The sequence below is a fragment of the Aethina tumida genome, chromosome 1 (genome assembly GCF_024364675.1).
Source record: "Aethina tumida isolate Nest 87 chromosome 1, icAetTumi1.1, whole genome shotgun sequence".
NCBI lineage: Eukaryota > Metazoa > Arthropoda > Insecta > Coleoptera > Nitidulidae > Aethina > Aethina tumida.
In genome coordinates, this window is record NC_065435.1 from 50,310,165 (window position 1) to 50,330,418 (window position 20,254).

Genomic DNA, 20,254 nt, shown 5'->3' on the forward strand with positions numbered 1-20,254 from the left:
TGAAATCAGAAACCATTGTAATCAACTTTACCGAATCTAATTAGCTTGTAATTCGAACTTTCTTGAATCCCCCCATTAATTATGACTTTAATAAACTAATACAGCCAATAAGTGACTCTAAAAGAATTTACCGTTTGAGTAAAGTTGTAATGAGGCGGCTTAACCTCTTGGCCGTCAAGTTGCCAAGTGATCTTTGCTGGAGGACGAGAACCGAACGTCTGACATGGTATTTCATATTTGCGATCAGAAGACAAGGGATTGTTGCTGATGAGAATTTCCACAGTTAATGGACGAACTGGAAAAGAAAAATGTCTATTAGTATAAGCTCCTTTAGTTATGAACTATTTCTAGAATATACGAACAGCAGTAGGTAAAGGTACATAAAATACATGTAGATGAAACTATTCAAATCACAATGTACTCTATTCTAGAAATGCGCTTTGTCAGCCAGAAACTTCATTCAACTTAATTAAATCGAAATTAAGAACAGTTTTGCTGAATGAAAACTTAAGCCAACAATAGCTTTTAGTTTAACAATTAGGAACGATATATGAAAGAGACATTATATGCATCTATCAGCTTGAAGCTTATAACTCACATGCGAGTTATGGGGCAAGTTCTGCTCATGAATATTCATATTTCTACAATGCGGCAGCGGCCACTCTACAAAAGCTGTGCCTGAAGAGCTTAAGTAGTAATTTCATTCTGCTAAAATGAATTAACAGGAATTAGTATAAATCTTTGGCTTTTTTACGTACTTTAAAATTTCACCGTAACTCATCTAAAATCGAGCATATGCCCCACCGCAGCGGTTATTAAAAATACCTTTGTTTCTACAAGCTTTTCGCTTTTAATAAAGCTTTACTCTTTTAAACTGATTAATGAAATTTAAGAACTACGACCTTTAAAAAAAAACGGACAAAGACACCAAATGCGACCTTTTGATGCTGATTATAATAATTGTATGAACGAGTTGTTTCATTACACGGATAGAAACGCACTTTAAATTATAACGTGGCATGAGGGAAAATGTCAACGTACCAATAAAATTGTGCATTATTTTAATTAAAATGCATCCCTGTAGTGTAGTTTTTTGAAAATTTATATGTGACAAACAAGTTTTATTACAACTGCGTATGTTTTAATTTAATTAAACATGTACATTTTAGGAAACCGCGCTAATATTAAAGCAAATAAGGTGTCACCACACATCGACATTATCGAAAATTCTGAAAATAAAATCAATTTTTTACTCCGCCACTTTTTTTTCCGTCAAAAATTCAGTTTGACCTTATTATAATATATACCCAAAGAAGTTTATGGGAACGAATGCACTTAACATAAAACGGTGTTCGTGTCAAGATATACTTAAAACCGAAGAAGTTTCTGGAGTTGCGGTTAGATAAAAAGTTGTAAAAAACAGTTTATACTCTTCCTATACAATATATTTGAAGCCCTTCTGTCTTGTAATTATCTACATCTCTACGACGTGAAACGATAAGACCGGTGAAAATTGTATCAAAATAGCTTTATTTATTCAGGAAAGTGTATTGAACAACAGTTTGTTTCACGGGTATTTCACATAAACTGTTCTGTTCTTTTAATAGACAGTAACAAAATTCTGTTATTAAAATTTATTTGCTATGTGTATTTAAAGAATAGAATTCACTATGAAGCCAAAAAATTAAATTTAAATAAAGACTGTAGGATTAGGGGTAAGCTTAGCAAATTAATACTTTTAAATAATGAATAAATTTTAAGATGTTTTTTTTTTGTTTTATTTATTTTTTGAATAATAATTAAGCATAAAGTTGGAATAATTACACTACACCGTGTTCATAGAAATTAGATTAGTTTAATAGAAGTATTTGAGTTTTCTCAAAAATAGGAGGAAGATCAATTTTAGTATTTTGATTTTATAGAAAAGACATATAAAATATTGGCCATAATTATAGCAACTTATTAAAATATATTACAAATATTAGCTGCTCTACTGCAAGTATCTCATATCCCGTTCGAAATTAAGGCCAATCTGAAATTGCTGAAATTAGTTGCATATTCACTGTACCACAGACTGATTTATATACAGGGATATGTTAAAGATCAATTTGCTTCCATTATTGAAGAAATAATTGTCTTAATAAATAAAACACACATTCATAATTGTGACGGATTGGTTAAAAAATTGTCTTGCCCATCCCAATCTTCAGACATCAACCCTATAGAAAACCTAGGGGGGATCACATTTATAACCAAAGTCGTTATAAAAATTTTACAAATTTAAACTCTTCACACCAATTCAAGAAGCTTGGAGGGATATAGATTTGTTGTATATTCAAATGTTGCTATATTTATGTATAACACAATTCAGAAAGATATATGCAACATTTTATAGAATAAGAATATAGTTATAGTATAATTTTTATTATGCAGTATAAAAAAACAATAGGAAATTAATATTATTTTATCAGTTCACATTAAATAAAAGAGTTGTGGCTAAAATATTTAACATAGAGAGGTGTTATAATAATGACCACTACTGTGTATAATGGGCCCAGTTATATTTCATTACTAAATTATTTATACAACAGTGGAAACCTATTTTCCAATTTAAGTAAAAGGTGAAATTCAATTTCATGTGGAATATTTTTTTCATTATTAAATATCTTTTAACTAATCATTAAATAGAGAAATTCCAACAATATTGAAACAAAATTAAATATTAAAATTAATATACACTGTGCCACAAAATTATGGAGTATTTACTAAAGTTTGAATATCTTTTTTAACATAAAATTTTAAACGATCTGTATATTAAATTATTAGCTTTGACACGGTAAAATTTTCGCCAAAATATTTCTTTTTGTCCATTGAACAGGAAAAAACTAAATAATGACATTCCTTCATTTTTACGAAACGAGTACCAACGAAAAAAGTCCTGGACAGGGGGTAAAAAGAATCACTTCATCAATCCAAGCACTTAGACAAAGGTTTGTAACGAGTACTTTAGTACAGATATAGCATTCATTGAGTTATAGTGTAGGAATAAGTCAGGACACATAAGGAGAAGACTAAAGGAAGACAACATAACCCCGTACCATGCTGAAACAGGTCCCTTATTGACTGCAACACATCGTAGGGATCAACAGAATTTCGCTTGAGAGTACCTTCATTGGGGAGAAGGTGACTAGAGTCATGTTTCGTTTAGTTATGAGTCTAGGTTTTCTTTAAATAGCAATGAGTATTGTAAAAGAGATACAGATGACTAGAAGAACTCTTATTTTTGGTGTAAGATCTGTAATGGTTTAGGGAGGCACGTACGGAACTGGTTGTCATTGCTGGAAGTTTAACGACTGATATTCTTGGAGACTATCTTGACGACGTAATGAATTGGCCAGTTAGAAATCCGGACTTAAATCCGATTGAACATCTATGAGACCATATGGGAAGACAAATAAGAGCACTTCAACCATCACCAGACACTCAAAACCAACTAAAGGAAAATATCATAAAAATTTGAGAGGGCACTGATCAGTCATAGGAACATTAATTTTAAGTTTGAGGTTGACAAAAGTTTATTAACGCACGTGGTGGAAATACTCCTTATTAGTGTAAATAAACTCATCTTGTAAAATGTTATAATTTGTTATATTCTATTATTTCTCAAATAGCATTGTATTTTTTTCAATAAATATCCATAGATTTTCATTAAAACTGTATCCTTAATTTATTCTAAAAAAATAAGAAAAGTAACATACTTATTTCATTTTGCTTAATTATTAAAATTATTCAATAATTTTGCAGCGTAGTGTATTAGCAGACTGTTTAATTACTATTCTATAAAAATATTAATATGCTTAAATAAGTTAAACATTTAATACGTTATTGTTTTGTATCAAAATGTATCAAAAATTTTATCAAACAGAATAAGATATTGTCAAACTTGTACTTTATAAACTGACCTTTAAAAGTTTTACTTTTATAAATTTTGTTGCAAAAAATTTCATCTCAGAATATTGACGCCCTGTACAGATCATTATTTGCAAAAAAAATTTGGATTTGTATTTGGCGTAGACCGTGAATGGAATCACTTGTTTGCATTTGGATTTCGGCCTGAATTGAAAGGAGAATTGGGAAAAAGCAAATAAGATCGAAACGTTCGGTCCCATTCCGGATACAAAACATGGAAATTCTGCAATGAAATGTCAATAATTAACGGTGGTGAAACTTCGTGGCCGCGAACGGCCGCAAAAAAGTCGAACGAAAATACCAATGGGAATTAGTTCGAAATTAAATTTCAGAAACTGGTTATCAACGCCTGCTGAAGCTTTACCTATAATTGCATATTCACTCAACTGATTTTTAATTAAAATTAACTTCCCTTAACGAATCCAATCGGTGCCTCCACGTATTTCGTGCAGCGGTAAAAAGCTTGCCGGATAACAAACCAAATCAACATACATCAGTGTTTAAAATCGTGATCGCATTTTTTTTTTATTTTATAATGACTTTATACAGATCCCGTTCTAATTTTTGGGAAATTATCCGGGCGAGTGTAAAATGGGGCCCCCGTTCTTATGGCTCGAAAAATATATGATGAACGGCGGGGAAATGGAAAATTTATCATGTGCTTTGTGCGGATGTTTTCTAATGGAGATATATGATGGGTTTTCAATTATTGAAACGTGTATTAGAATTTAATTTTCAAATCAACGTTGCTGCATCCGCGGAAATGCAGACCACACTAAATTTTAATTTCAGTCACCACTGCTGGTTTATGGTAAAAATATTTTTGTTTGTATTTTCTTAATATTAATATTATTGTTAACAACAGAAAACAAAATATGTAAATTAAATAAGAAAAATAACAAATATAATAATTTACATATATATATATATATATATATATATATATATATATATATATATATATATTTAACTAATTAGTAAAATGGATTACTTAAAAAATAGTTGCTTTTTTTATAACCTATTAATTGATATATTTAAAGCGACAAAATTGTTTTTACTAACCCAAAATACATATTTAAAAATAAAAATTTATAGTAGTATATACAATTAATATTATGGCTATATAAGGAACACGATATCACTTTCAAATAATTTATTTAATTTGCTACTAAACTTACAACATCTATTCAGTGTTTATTACTAGAAATTCCTTCAAAAATTCAATAATACAACACAAGACAGTTTTGGTATTTCATACTTGCTGGTTATGTTATGCTTATAATAGTTATCAGGGAGAGGGAAACGCTTGTATACCTCACTGAATACAATTTTTTAATATACGGGATCTTCGAGAATATGTAGGCAATCTTCTCGATTTGTGTAGAATGCATTAGAGTATCTTGAGAAGTTCCAATAAGATTTTCTGTATGTATGTCGTTAGGAAGTTATAAACCACTAAAACACATTACCAAAATTGTTTTTTTCTTTAAAAATAACTTCATATTTTATTTTTTTTTATTCATTTTGATATATAATATAAAATGTATGTGAATTAAAAAGAAAACTGTACAATGTTTTAAAATAAAAGATTTACGGTAATTATTATAAAATATCAATCCTTAATAATATTTCAATATTTTGAGATTACGACCTAATTATTTAGTTTAATATTTATTTTATTTATTTTGATAAATAGGATAAAATGAAAGGGAATAAAACACGAAGAAAACATTACGACATATTAAACAACTATAAAATTTATTAAAAGTACAGAAACAGAAACATTTCAATAATTTAAGACTATGATTTAATGAGAGTTTATTTATTTAATAAATACTTTTTTTATTATTTATTTTATATTATTGTTATATTATATATTGTTTATTTATTATTTCATTATATTTATATATATATATATATATATATATATATATATATATATATATATATATATATATATATATATATTTTGTATAAGAATTATCAATCAAAAATTCTTTTATTTTTTGTTATATTTAATTTGACAAATTCGATAAATTGTAAGTAAATTAAAAATAAAAACGAAATAGAAATATTTTAATAATTTTAAATTTTAATAATTTTAAATTTTAAATTTTAATAATTTTAAATTTAAAAACGTCAGTTTTAACCAATAGGCTAGTATAATAAATTAAATATAAATAAATTTAATAAATAAATTAAATAATATTTTATTCCTTGACTTTGAAATGGTCAAAATTCGAATTATATATTTTTGAATAGGTTGACTAGGTTTAACACCATAATGCTTTTTATTCATGTAGCACTGTAAAGGCAAAACAACGTTTTGTTTTATGGTAAATCCATACACTAAAAAAGGTACATGTTTAACGTAAAATGAGCATTTTTAGAGACTAGAAAACAATAATTCAAAATATGCTTTAAAAAAGTGATACCTAAATAATAATAATAATAATACCTAAAATCATAATAACAACGAAATACGTACGTGTACATGTACATACAAGTTTTAACAATATTCAAATTTGAAATTCCAACAACAAAAACAACATCCAAGACTTTAATCCGCATTTACTTTAAGAACAAACTGACTAAGAGCAATTTTCAACGCATAAATTTTATACTGCCAGGCATTTCCTGGGCAATAATACAAAAATAAGAAGAAGTTTCCTTAGCGGAACAACATATAAATTTCAATGTAGCTACAAATAAGACTGTGTGCCACGTACGTGTTCATATTTATACACGGAATAGATTAAAAATTCTATTTGTTGGGGAACGTGAACTGCTGAATTTTAATTATAAAACTAATTAAATAAATTAAAACATGACTTGATTCCAAATTGCGGCGCTCTCCGCCAGGACGCCGAGCGAAACTAAACTTTTAAACGGAACCTGATTAAGTAAGAACTTCCTGGGAATTCAGAACGAAGTACTATATAAATGTGCAATCTGCGATATATAAGAAGAAAAAACAAAACGAAGCGAAATATATATATATATATATATATATATATATATATATATATATATATATAATCGGGGAGCGATAGTTTCGCGGAATGCGCAGCGAATTAGCGGGGACGTCGGTTTGGAGATTCTATTTCATCAAATAGACAGGGCAAATCCGGTGGCGGAGTTCTAATCTGCATAATGGCTTGTGAATATTGCCAGTGCTGCCACCGCGAAGAACACGGGTCTCCGCCGGCCGATAAATTATATCAAACGTCAAAACGCGGTTTTCACTGCACCGCCTAACCCCCCGAATAATTTATCTCCCTGTTATTTTAATTGTTTTTAGTCGTAAATAATTCGGTTGTTTGCTTTCTAATTAGGGAGGCCTCGATTACTGCGGAAGGCGATATCCGAGCGTGAATTTCACCCTTCCCGATTTTGCGTGGAAGTATTATGATGAAATTATTGCGGCAATGATTTTACGTTGTAAATGTACTTTTATTTGCGCTTTTCTCACGTACGACGACGAATCAATTAAGTTAAGTTTAAACTTGTTTATGTTGTTGGTCAGACAACTTTTAACAACCAGGTGCAAACTACATAAACTTGGAATGTTACCCGTTTAAGGAGTCGGAAGTTATTGAAAAAATATGATGATCGATTACCCAAGCTCAAAGTTGCACATAAAATCTATCATATATAGCAGCAATTGTTGTTAAATACACGTCTATAAAGTAATTAAAAAAAACTATTGTAGATAAGTAGTTTATTTTCATTTCATCTAAACTATTTTTAAAAGCATAATCATCATTATTAAATATTGCAATAAGCTTGACTGAATTAGTTAGTTGCCCGTTGAAATTAATTTGAATGTTAATATTAAAAATTAAATGGAATATCTGGTTGAGTAATGTAAATTACATCATTAACAATAACGTTCTTCAATTATCGATTAAATTATAGGTAATTCCGCTCGGTTAAATGAAATTAATTTAGAATAGAGCTTCCGAAATTAGGTGATTTGGATGTTAATCAGCCATCATTGATTAAACGATTCAGTAATAAACCAGCGGGGACCGTTCCGGGACGCCTTTCTATGTATTTCATTAAGGACCGGGAAACTTTGTGTTTTAGTGGAAAAAATGACTTGCAAGCATCATTAAACAAGGACTGCGAGGTAAGATTAGGTTCAAGTTAAATTCGATAATATAAATTTACGTCTGGTTTAAGAGGTCTTTATCAACGGGATAGGCAGTTAAAGAAGTGTAAGAGAACCGAATGTGACTGGCACGTTGATCGGGTTCATTACAACGGCAAACAGCCGATTAGAGGATATCTTATTCCAATCACACAGTCGCAAACAACCTATCGGTAATTGCACGGGAACACGTAAATCTGCTGCCGCCACTGCCACCGCCGCCGCCACATTATATTTGACACCGGGAATCGATGATTTTTAATTGGATTAGGCGGCCGAGAACCTAATGGATTTCTGTACCGGTGACAAACAGCTAAACTGTATCGGGTATTTTGTTCTGCGAGATAATTTATTTTCTCTTTAGCACTTTATATTGGCCGTATTTTTCAATTTTAATTCAAAATCCAACCAACCCATTTTCAATTCGGCCCGGTTAATAAGTGTTCCCCGCTACAAAATTGAACTCACTCATTTCGAATAAATGTTTTTTAATCGCATTTTTATGCAAGGTCTAATTCGTCCAAGCACAGATAATCGTTGCGGTAAAACCTTTTTCACCGGTTTGTCATTAAATGTTATGTACAAAATATGGCACACTTTACATTGACATAAAAAAATATTGATGATTTTCAAAAGTTCTAAAAAATATATAAATAATCTATAAAAATACCCTCTAGAAGTTAATTTGTGTTTAGCAACATTTTATTCGATTAATTATAAGTTTTTAATATTTATTTGTAAGAAATTAATTCGAGATTTAGTCAGCTGACTACTGTATATTTAAAAGAAATATCAAAACTAGATCTGTATAAGAGAATCTTCAAAGTTTTGAAGAACGTGATATTAAATAATTTTGGTGTATAACAAACTAAATTGTAGGATAAATATCATGTATAAAACCATGTAATTAGTAATTAAGCTACTATTAACATTAAGGCTGGGCTAATTAGTAATTAAGCTACTATTAACATTAAGGCTGAGAAACTTTACATTCTTTGAAAAAATTGCTTTTACATTCAAATAATTCTATTAAAAATTTAACTGCTTATTTTTTCAAATTAATTATTAATAAAGTGAAATATTACATTCTTTAAATTAAATATTGATGATTTTATTGACTTCTAAAAATTATATAAATATACATATTCTGAGGATTTTATAAAATTAATTGTAATTATAATATGGTGACTTGATATTATCAAAAAATTTTGAATATTAAAAAAAAACTAGCAAATTTTGTTGCAAATAATATCTTTGTTTTATTATTAAAACTTTTACCGGTGCGTAATAAAGATAAGTAAAAATGTTTACGGTTACGCTGTTTCATAAGTTTGTCATTAATGTTGTCAAAAATATGTAAATTTTACTTTTGCCTAAAAATTATTTTGAGAATTCCTAAAAATTATATAAATATACGTATTGAGAAGATTATATGAAGTAATAAGTAACTGTAATAAGTAAGATATTAAAAAAAAATAAAAATAAATAAAAATAATAATAATCAAATATTACAATAACTGATATATTTAAAAATGATCATTTTATTTTTTTTATTGAAGTTAACTTTTATTAGTGACTAATTTGTCCCGAACAAAGAGCATTACTAAATTGGGTAAAATTAAATATTAAAATGAAAGAGCAAAACTAATTAAACAAAGTTTTTCATTTAAATTTGACGAACGTCAAATATATATTTAATAACTATTTAATTATAAATATTCTACAAATATTTGTTGGGTATATTAAAATTATAGCGTAAATTCATACGTATATCTCTCATAAATGTTGAGTATACATTATATTTTAATAATAATGAAATTATTAATTTTGTTACATACATATTAATTATCCTGGACATGACACAATTAAAAGTGACGATGATTCTATTAAAATCGTACAGACACCTGTTTGTTAAATTCGCAAATCAAAAGTGAACAAAAAAAAAGGAAAATCTCATCCACAGTATAATCGATAGGCAACAGCTAAACAATGAACCAACTACTAATTCTTCGATCAACACCGCTAATCCCGGGATGTTTTTCAAAATCGATTCCGAGCAATATCTCCCTGCACAATTAAAATCACGGATTAAAATATTTACGCCCGCCTGTGTGACGCTTTACGGCCATTGCAGCACAAACAAACCTTAATTATAAAGATAAAATCAATAGATGTATCGGGATTTAATTACCCGAACCTATTATATCGTTCCGGCGATGACACCGCGCGAAAAAATATATTAGCTGGACTTTAATTAAAGCTTTCGTTTAATGACTTCTAAAACCCGTTTATGATTTCGCCGGACAATTTTAATTGGAACTTCGAAATGTGCCAAACTATAGTACCTTGTTGCTGTGGCAAATATCGTTTATACAGAAATTGAACATTATTATTTGGCTATGACAGTCTAAGTTATTAACTTACTTTACTTATTTTATAATTTTTCTGCAGGAATTTAATAAATTTTAAATATTTACATATGTAAATGTAAACCATATTTATGAATGAATAATCCAATATAAGTTTATGAGTGCATCATAGTATTTCATTAACATGTACATAACGTAAACTTTGGAGAGCATTTCGTTGTTACTAAAGTAGTTAAACATAAAACTAGAATCCACAACTCATTCCCTATTAAATATAAAGTAAACTTTTCGTTCTCTGATGAATATTTAAATGCAGGCAACTTTTAACTAGCCAGGATGTAATAAATGCCGGACTCAATCATTTTAGATAAAAGTTGGGAAATACAAATGAGATCGTTTATGAAAATTGAAACTTTTTCACAAAAATCCGTTGCTTCAATTTCGCGGAATTATTAGATTTTACCTAAACATTTAAAAGTTCTAATTGGAATTGTTGTAAGCAGGTGTATTGTTCTCATTACTATGCATAATATCATTAAAACATGTAAAGTATGTCTTAATTGATAAGTACTAAAACATAAACCGTGCACTTCAAAACTTGCTCCACATCAAACCGAAAACCAACTTTTCGCCTCTCTCTAATGAATATTTAAATATGATCCTCATTTCGAAAGTTCCGAATGTGTTTTGGATATCAGGTGGCGGACAGAGAAGTTTCCAGTGGATTCGTGGTCGCGGCCGTCGCTGCTGCACGACCATATTTCATAAAAACCGACCCGGGGATTCCTGCATCTATTAGATATGCCATATGCAGTCACCGCTTCCCTGCAGGAATCCGGCCCGATAGGCGGATACGGGTATAAAGTATGCAGGACGGGGATACTGTTTCCTTTTATGCGTGGCTCGGGTTAACCTCATTGTTGTCCCGGCACCGCAAAACGCATGGAGATTAATTGTTTCTTACTTTTTACACCTAGTTTGGGACAGAAGTGCTTTTTAACGAAACACGTTGCTGAAGGCTGCAACCAAACAAATCATCTAATTTCTGGATAAAACGGATTGTTGCTTTACTGCAGTGTTTAATCTTACTTAAATAAAAAAACTAAGGTTTCGGTGGATTAGAGTTAAAAGAGATTTAAAATGAATGAAATAAAAAAATATACAAATTCAATTCAAGTTAAAATCATAAAATTTGAACGGAAAATGACACATTCTATAATCATCAATTTGATATCAAAAAACTGGTTAACATTGGGTACTTGAAACCAAGAATCAGACAAATGTAAAAATTTAATTTAAAATTCTTAAAAACTAAGGTACCGGTAAAATTATTATAAAAAATGAATGGAAAATGACAGCATGTATCATAAATAAAAACAAAATAAAATATTTACAAAAACCTTCCAAGTGGTCCTTATTATACACTAATAGAATAATAAGCACTACGATTTTGATATAAATATAAAATAAAAGAACAAGTTAACATTCAGTACATGAAACTAAAAATCAGACAAATGTAGAATATTAATTTAAAATTCTTTAAAAAATCCAATAAAAATCAAGGTACCGGTGAGTAATAAGGTGTGAAAAAAGGAAATTTGATATATAATAAAAATTATCCAATTTGATAAATTAATTTTAATATAATAGCTAAATTATTATAAAAAATAAATGGAAAATGGAAAATGGAAAATAAATAAAAATAAACTTTTTAAAAATCTTGTCAGTAGTCCTTATTAGACAGTAATAGGACAATAAGGACATAATTTTGATATAAATAAATAATCACAGAACAAGTTAACAATTGGTACTTGAAATCAAGAATCAGACAAATGTAGAAAATGAACTTAAAATTATTTAAAAAATTAAAACTGAGGTATCGGTGAGTAATAAAGCTTGGATAAAGGAAATTTGAAATGAAATGAAAAATATCCTATTTAATAAATTAATTTTAAGGATAATAAATTTAAAACTTAAATTATTATAAAATATAAATTGATAATTGATGTTCTATCACAAATAAAAACAAAATTAAGCATTTTCAAAAATTTTGCCAGTAGTCCTTATTATACAGTAATAGGATAATAAGGATAGTAGTTGATATAAATAAATAGTCAAAAAACATGTTAACATTTTTGTACTTGAAATCAAGAATCACGCAAATAGAGAAAATTAAATTACAATTCTTCTTTCTCTGACAAAATGCTTCGATATAAGATATGTTTTCAAATATTGTAGTATATCACAAAATAGTGGACAAACAGACTGAATATTTGCGTAACTACATACAATTATATGAAAATTATCTAAGATTAAGGCTGAATTTTCTTACTACTTGTGCCAAGCCGTTGAATCTCATATAGTATTACACGATATTGGCAGGAAAAAGAAGGATAATGCACCTCCGCAATAGGATGTTTTAGGCTTTTGTGAGTCTGATTTTGAACCAGTGTTCCCAATTCAAATATAATTTTCGTTAGTCCACAGACCCTGCTACCCCCGAGTATCCAATACATTTTTAATAAAAACTGTCTCGTATATTAAAAGGCAGTAAATCGCAATTAAATTTATGTCTACTGAAAGAATTAATAAAATATGTAAAATAGATTTCGAGCGACTCGATTAAAAACCATGTTTTAATACAAAATTAAAATACGTTTCATGTTATCAATCACTCATTTTGACAATAAAAATTACAATGTTTGTGAATAAATTTTAGTTTCAATTAAAAACATAAATTGATAAAAGCAATTTATAAAGTTAATATCAATGGATTTTATTGATAGTTAAATAATTTTATATTTATGCAAAAACATCCTAAAATATGAATTTTACGCAGTGGATTTAAATTGTTGAACCGGTTCCAGCGCACACGTTTTACAATTCCACCGATAAATTATAAATTGCGATCGATAAAAGTTTTGCCAGTAAAAATTTTTATTATAGTGTTTTATTATATGAACATTTAACCTAAATAAAATATGTAATTCTTATATTTGGAACAGAAAGAATTGTGCGCTATGCAAAATTTATTTAAATATCGCATAATGAAAATTCGAGCTAAAATAATATACGGATACCGGCTGATTGAGAATTATTATTATTTTAGAATTTAAATGTGTGCCTAGTGATGCTTTAATTAACAATTGAAAATAATTTTTGGTATTTAATTGTAAGGGCGTAATCTACATAATTCAATATTCTGCAGAATATATTTGTTTATGTGACAAATTTGCGTTAATTATTTTAAATATTAATTAAATTATTTCATGTTATAATTCCTAGATAATATAAATGAATATTTTGTCCGTATGTCTGTGTGAGTGTGTAGTTAATGGTACTATATATATGCATATATATTTAAATATATAAATAAAAGTTATTTTAATTAATTCCTATCTGTTTATAATATATTTATTAAAGTCACATATTTTATAATATACATTTCCGTTATTATTGAATGGGATGATTTTAATCACTCGTTATTTTTACAAAATTATTAATAATTTTCAGCAGCATATTTATATAAGTACTGTAATAACGTAAAAATCGAAAACCACTTAATTATATTTAAATAAATTAATATTTCTCATTTACATTAAATTATTAATAAACTTCAAATTAATTTTTAATTAAGCAAATAATTGTTACAATTTTTATTTTGTTCTCGTTATTAATTAATTAATTCGATGGTATTCGTAAAATTAGTAATTATTATATATATTATATATATTATATGGCAGTGCAATTATTTTATTCAGTTTTACTGTAAAATTGCTATAATTATGTAAATTTTAAAAATAAGTGTAGATAGAAGTAGAATGACGAACGCAACATGGTAAATATTAAATAGCAATTTACATTCAGTGAATAAATTTTGCTGAAAGCAATTGGTGAGGTTTTTATGGGTGCGTGTAATGAAATCTAGGTAAAATGCATAAGATGTTGTTGGTACTCAAATGTTTACATTAACCCTATGTTTTATATTTCTTTTTTAGATACGGTCATATTTCCCGCTGTGCCGTCATTGCTCCTAATGGCCCATTCAAATTTTATTGTTACGAAACCTTTGTTTGAATTAGCATATCCACATGGATAAAAAGTTGCCATGTCCGAACTGAAAAAAGCCTAATAAAATACGCAGTAGCAACGTTGAAATCAAAATTTTTAAAAATCATACGCCAGTTTAATGTTTTCACTTGATCCGGCGTCGAGTTTTTTTCGTTCTATTTTAAGTGTTTTGTACAAAAAAAAAAAAAAAAATGCGAACAACCTATAATGCTGGAATATGGCAGGTCGATGAGCCACGGGAGGGTAAGCATTAACCACTTTTATTCAAACACATTGCGGGGGTTAGGTCGTGTTGATCCGTGCGGGGTTTCGACTAATCCATCATTGTGTTGACAGTGCGAAGGTACACTTACAATGTGTTCCCGTGGACGTTTCGGGGACGTCCAGCTGGGCCTCAATAAACATACTGACAAAAGTTATGCATTGCGATAACCATATACTGTGTGTTATTTCACGTTTGACATCCAATTAACCCGCACTAAATTATGAATTTACATTGCTTGAGATGAGATGGAAAATGTGTTTTGATTTCGGGCCTGAATATGCTAAAAAACAGATACATCGAAAATAGGTCGGTCTTTTTTAGATTTATTTTCTAATTCTTTTATGATTTCATTTTCGAATAAAAAAGTCATGAACATAGACAGATAGATAGGTAGAACAAGTAGATAAGATAATTCTGGTTTTATAGGGCAAGGAATTTTAAGCGAAAGCTTCAACAGTGATATTTCATAAGCAATCTATTAATGATAAATCTGAGAATCTTGTGGACCAATCAAGTCTTCGCCAAGTGTAACAAGCAGCTTTCAAACTTCTGATTAATATTAAGAATAATCCACTATAATCCCGATTCTTCATCGTCTCAGAAGAGAAAACGTTAAATGACAATTAACTTCTCTCTAAACACAGCTCCATTTATAATTTTTGAAACTTTGGCCTTCTCCAAAACTTATTCTCTCTTATAATGCACTTGTCCCTATTCAAATACTAATAATAATTGTCTAAAATATTTTATTTTAACTACCAGAAAATAAATAATTATATTTACTTACACAAAATATTATTGAGACACTTATTTTATGAATTTTAAATGTAATCTTTTTAGGAAAATTGACCATAAAATAATCAGATATTGTACTAAAATTAAACCGTTCATTAAAGATATTTACGGTTCAAATAAAGATGTAAAGAGAAGTTATGATGTAAATATACATAATGTTTGTTAAATTTCAACGTGAAACTGTCCAATGTTCAGTAAATTGTAGTTAATTACTGCCGAATATCCCTGCATTTACAGTAACATAAACAATATTTAATACTCGACAGTTGGAGTAAAGTGGACTTACAATGTATCTCTATGGAGGTGCTGGCAGAGACCGGCTGACTGATGTTATTGTTGGAAGCCTGACACGTGAAGGTGGCGTGCTGATCGGACCTCTGTAGTCCTCGGATGACGAGCTGGTTGGAACGGACGTGCTGGAAACCGCTCTCCGTTTCCGTGGATTCTATCAGTTTTCCCTCGCGCCACCACTTTATCGTAGGTTCCGGCTTGCCTGCAACACAAAGTCGACGCAATTTAGCACAGAGGTTGGAGGTTGAGGTCTGGCAAACGGGACAAATAAAGCCTGGGATTTAATTAACTTGACGTTTTGTTAGTGAGTTTCGCATCATCAGGTCTTCAAACTAATCTAACACATGACAAACAATATAAAAACGTCTATAACGTTGTTTCACATGGTACGATGATCTAATTACATCCAATGTAATATCTATTGCAAGTTCCATTTAACATTTATCTATTCTTAAAGTGCAGACCAATATTTAACCTACAACACATTTTTTTTATTTGCTTAGTATTAATTTAATTCAAAGATTCTGTTAAAACTTGTCGTAATTTTATTTTTTGATTATATTGAAATATATTGATAACTATATAAAACTATAATTGACTCAATTGTTAACTCTTTGCAAAAATGACATAATTGATAATTGTAGATTTCGAAATACATGCTCAACTTTGTTCGAACATGTGTGAAGTAAGCTACGAACAATTTTTGTAGTTGCATCCCTATTTACATTATATCAAATTAATTTATATCTATTATTTTTTTTCTTACAAGAGTAAATGTTTCTGACTGGTAACGACCCTTTATAAATTGGTTATAAAATTAAATGTTAATTTTAAATTCAATAATACACTATGCCGCAAAATTATGGTATATTTATTAAAGTTTGAATATTTTTATTTATTTTTAACATAAAATTTTAAAAGATCTTTTAATTTTCGCCAAAATATTTCTTTATATCCGTTAAGCAAAAAAAAAAAAAACTAAATTTCGACATTTCTTGTAATTTTAAAGCAGTTAGTTTTGCACTTGTAACAGTATTTTACGGTCTATGATTATATTTTAAAATGAACAACAGAATAAATAATCATAATATTTCAAAAGAAAAAATCAAAATGAGGTATCAAATCGACTAAAAGTGACGCCATCGGTGATTTCAAAAGTGGTTAAATGATTTTACGAAACGAATACCAACGAAAGAAGACCTCGACAGGTCGAAAAATTTACTACAACAAGACCGATATTTAAGAATCCAAGCACTTAAACAAAGGTTTGTCACCCGTATTTTAGTGCAGCAACAGTTTTCATTGATTTATAATCTAAGAATAAGCCAGAATACCATAAGGAGAAGACTAAAGGAAAACGATATAACCACGTATCATGGTGTAACAGAAGAAACTTATGTTGTATCCTTTGCATTTATTGGCGAAATCTGATTGAATATCTATGAGAAGACAAATAAGAGCACTTCAACCATCACCAAAGTCATAAGAACATAATTGTAAGTATGAGGCGACGTTGTCAAAAGGTTATTAAATATAAATAAACTTAACTTGAGACAATTTAAAATTTTGTTATATTTAATTATTTCTCTAATAGCATTGTATTTCTTTACTTTTTCAATAAATATTGATAGATTTTCATTAAAACTGTATCCTAAGTTTCTTTAAAAAAATTATAAGATAAGTAACATACTTATTTCATTTTTGTTAATTTTTAAAAGTATTTCATAATACAATAAAAATTCAAATTTAATAAGTTGAATTCTTTAAAAGAAATATGTATATAAAGTTCAGAATTGGTATCATAAAAAATATTCTTCACGAAGAAATTTCAATTTTTACTTAATTTAGGAAATAGGTTTTTACTGTTAATTTGGTAGTGAAATATAAATATAAATAATTATTAATATAACTACTAATAACTTAGTAAAATATATTAAGAATATGAGCTGTACCACTTAAATTGTATGCCTAAACCTAATAATGTTTATTGTTGTGCCCAAATAGCAATTTGTCAAACTAATTATTTTCTTTAAAAAATTACTTTTTTATTTTTGGTTGAACAAAATTATAGAAACCTTTTACTTTATTGTCTTTCAAGAAAAATTATAACTCAGTCCAACCAAATCCCAGATAAACAAGAAGAGATGGTTAAGAGTTTACAGTTAAATAAGTCAATCATTTCAATGTTTCACCTTTTCCGGAGTAGGTTCTCTTATACTGATTTTTGTACAGGGATGTATTAACTAACAATTTGCTTCTATATATTGAAGAAATTATACTCTTAAGAAAATGTGTTTCAACATGACGATCCTAAAAACAAATCTAAATTTGTGATGGGTTTTGCTGATCCTAATCTCTAGATATTCACCCACAAACTTAAATGAACTCATCATAACAATTCAAGAAGTTTAAAGGAATATAGGCTAATCGTATATGGTCGAGTCTCTGCCACGGAAATGTCCAGTAATTCAAAAAAATATATGTAACACTTACTAAATTAATAGTACAGTACGTTTTAATTTTATAAAACAATTATAATAAATTAATATTATTTTAAGAGTTCACATGAAATAAAAGAGTTATGACTAAAATATTTAATTAACATTTTAAAAAATTGCTGTTACAATGACCACCACTGAATGTTCATAATTAAATAAATAATTGACGTACCAAATAATTTTACGTAAGGCGTAAGCTCTTATTTATTCAAGAATTTAAATGAACGAATAAAACAAGATGGCTGCAATAGTGAAAAGCAATATTAACATTTATGAAAATGTACATCATCAAATTATTTATATTTAATACATGTTAGTTTATGAGGCACCAATAAAAATTTATTACAAATTGGTAAAACAAAAAATATGTACATTCTAAAGAATTGGTTTCAGATTTGTTTTACGAGTACATAGAAACTACAACACCAACTACGAAGTAAATTAACTTGTAACGAGTTATTCATTTGAATACGTTAATATTATTTACATTTCTATTACCGCCTCGAACACGAAATACATTCTTATGGTTATATGCGTTCATATAAACCGACATGTTAAAGGAAAACAAGGCGGAACAGTAATGCAATACGCGAAATTAGAAGATATACTTCAATTGCAGCGTATCGCGGACCAAGAAAACAGGTAGCAGAACTTCGTGTGTAGTTTATCGTTACACGCCTCGCCGCCATAACGAAACTTAGCAGCAAGCTTAACTCTAATAATAATAAAATGTTTTGTTGACTGTATTGCAGCAAAGCCCGAAACCGACGATAAACTGGCGGCGGCAAAGGAGAACTCATGAAGTAATCCTCCGGAACGTACGCCAGTCGCGAATTTGGGCCGTGATACCATCAACCATCAACCGTTTCTTCACCGTTAACAATTCACCCGAAAATTATGTCGAATTAATTAATATCGGCAATAATCGCGATTCGACCACCCGCAAATTGTAAACCGACATCGGCGGGCACCGATTTTTCGGGGGGCAGAACAAAACGCGAAACGGCGGCGGGCGAGAATTCAAGCGTTTATGCGGCGAGTTATTGTGTGCGAACGGCGAAGGAAAAAGTAAATTACTTTAAAGCCCAAGCTAACGGGTCTCACATGTAACTTGAAATGGAAAACAAATAAAAAAAGAAACGATTCGTTCTGTTCTCTTTTGGAATGCAAAGCGGACAGAAAATCGCGCCCGGGCGGGCACAAGAGGAAAATAGCGGAAAAACTAACGCCGTCTCTCACTTTCGCCCCGATAAAGAAACGCCCAGAGGATGGTGTGTTTATTTTACACTTCTTTCGAATTAACAAGCCTGACAGGCATTAAATGCACTGTCACTATGAAAAAATTACAATGAAATGTGCCCGAGAATAATTTAATCCGGTCGGTTTAGCGGAAGCGGAATTTTTTCTGCGTCCAATCCATTTGTATCAAGGAAATGGTGCCCCCGCGGCACGGCCCCCCACTAACGCGTAGCCGAACGGACAAAGTTCAGGTGGAAAAAGTTGAACCGTCAATATTACGTTCGGTGAATTAAAACCGGACGGTTTTTACGTATTAAAAACATTTTTAATTATAAATTATCAAAATACGGGCATTTAATTTTCGTGTTCCCTTTGTTCGAACGTGAAAAATAAATTAATTCTGTTTCGTTCCATTATTATTGATATTCGCCCACAGTTACGCTATTAAACTCCGACCGGGACTGACGTATCATTCTCCCCCCTCCCCCCACCATACGTTTATTACGACTTTTAATTAAATTTTTTTCTCAGAGTGAAACTCGCGCTTCTCGTTAATCGTATTATATGTTTTGTTTCGTAATTATGCTCGCAGCTTCGAAACTGC

General features: G+C 29.3%; 1 protein-coding gene across 1 annotated transcript in view; it reads right to left on the reverse strand.

Moving 5' to 3' along the window:
* LOC109594988 (synaptogenesis protein syg-2) overlaps positions 1-20,254 on the reverse strand; it is a 237,618-nt gene that overhangs the window by 25,350 nt on the left and 192,014 nt on the right. Inside the window, exons 7-8 of the mRNA XM_020010259.2 lie at positions 15,909-16,115; positions 132-295 (exon numbers count right to left, since the gene is read on the reverse strand). Of these exons, the coding sequence (XP_019865818.2) occupies positions 132-295; positions 15,909-16,115 (371 nt within the window). The remainder of the gene's footprint in view (positions 1-131; positions 296-15,908; positions 16,116-20,254) is intronic.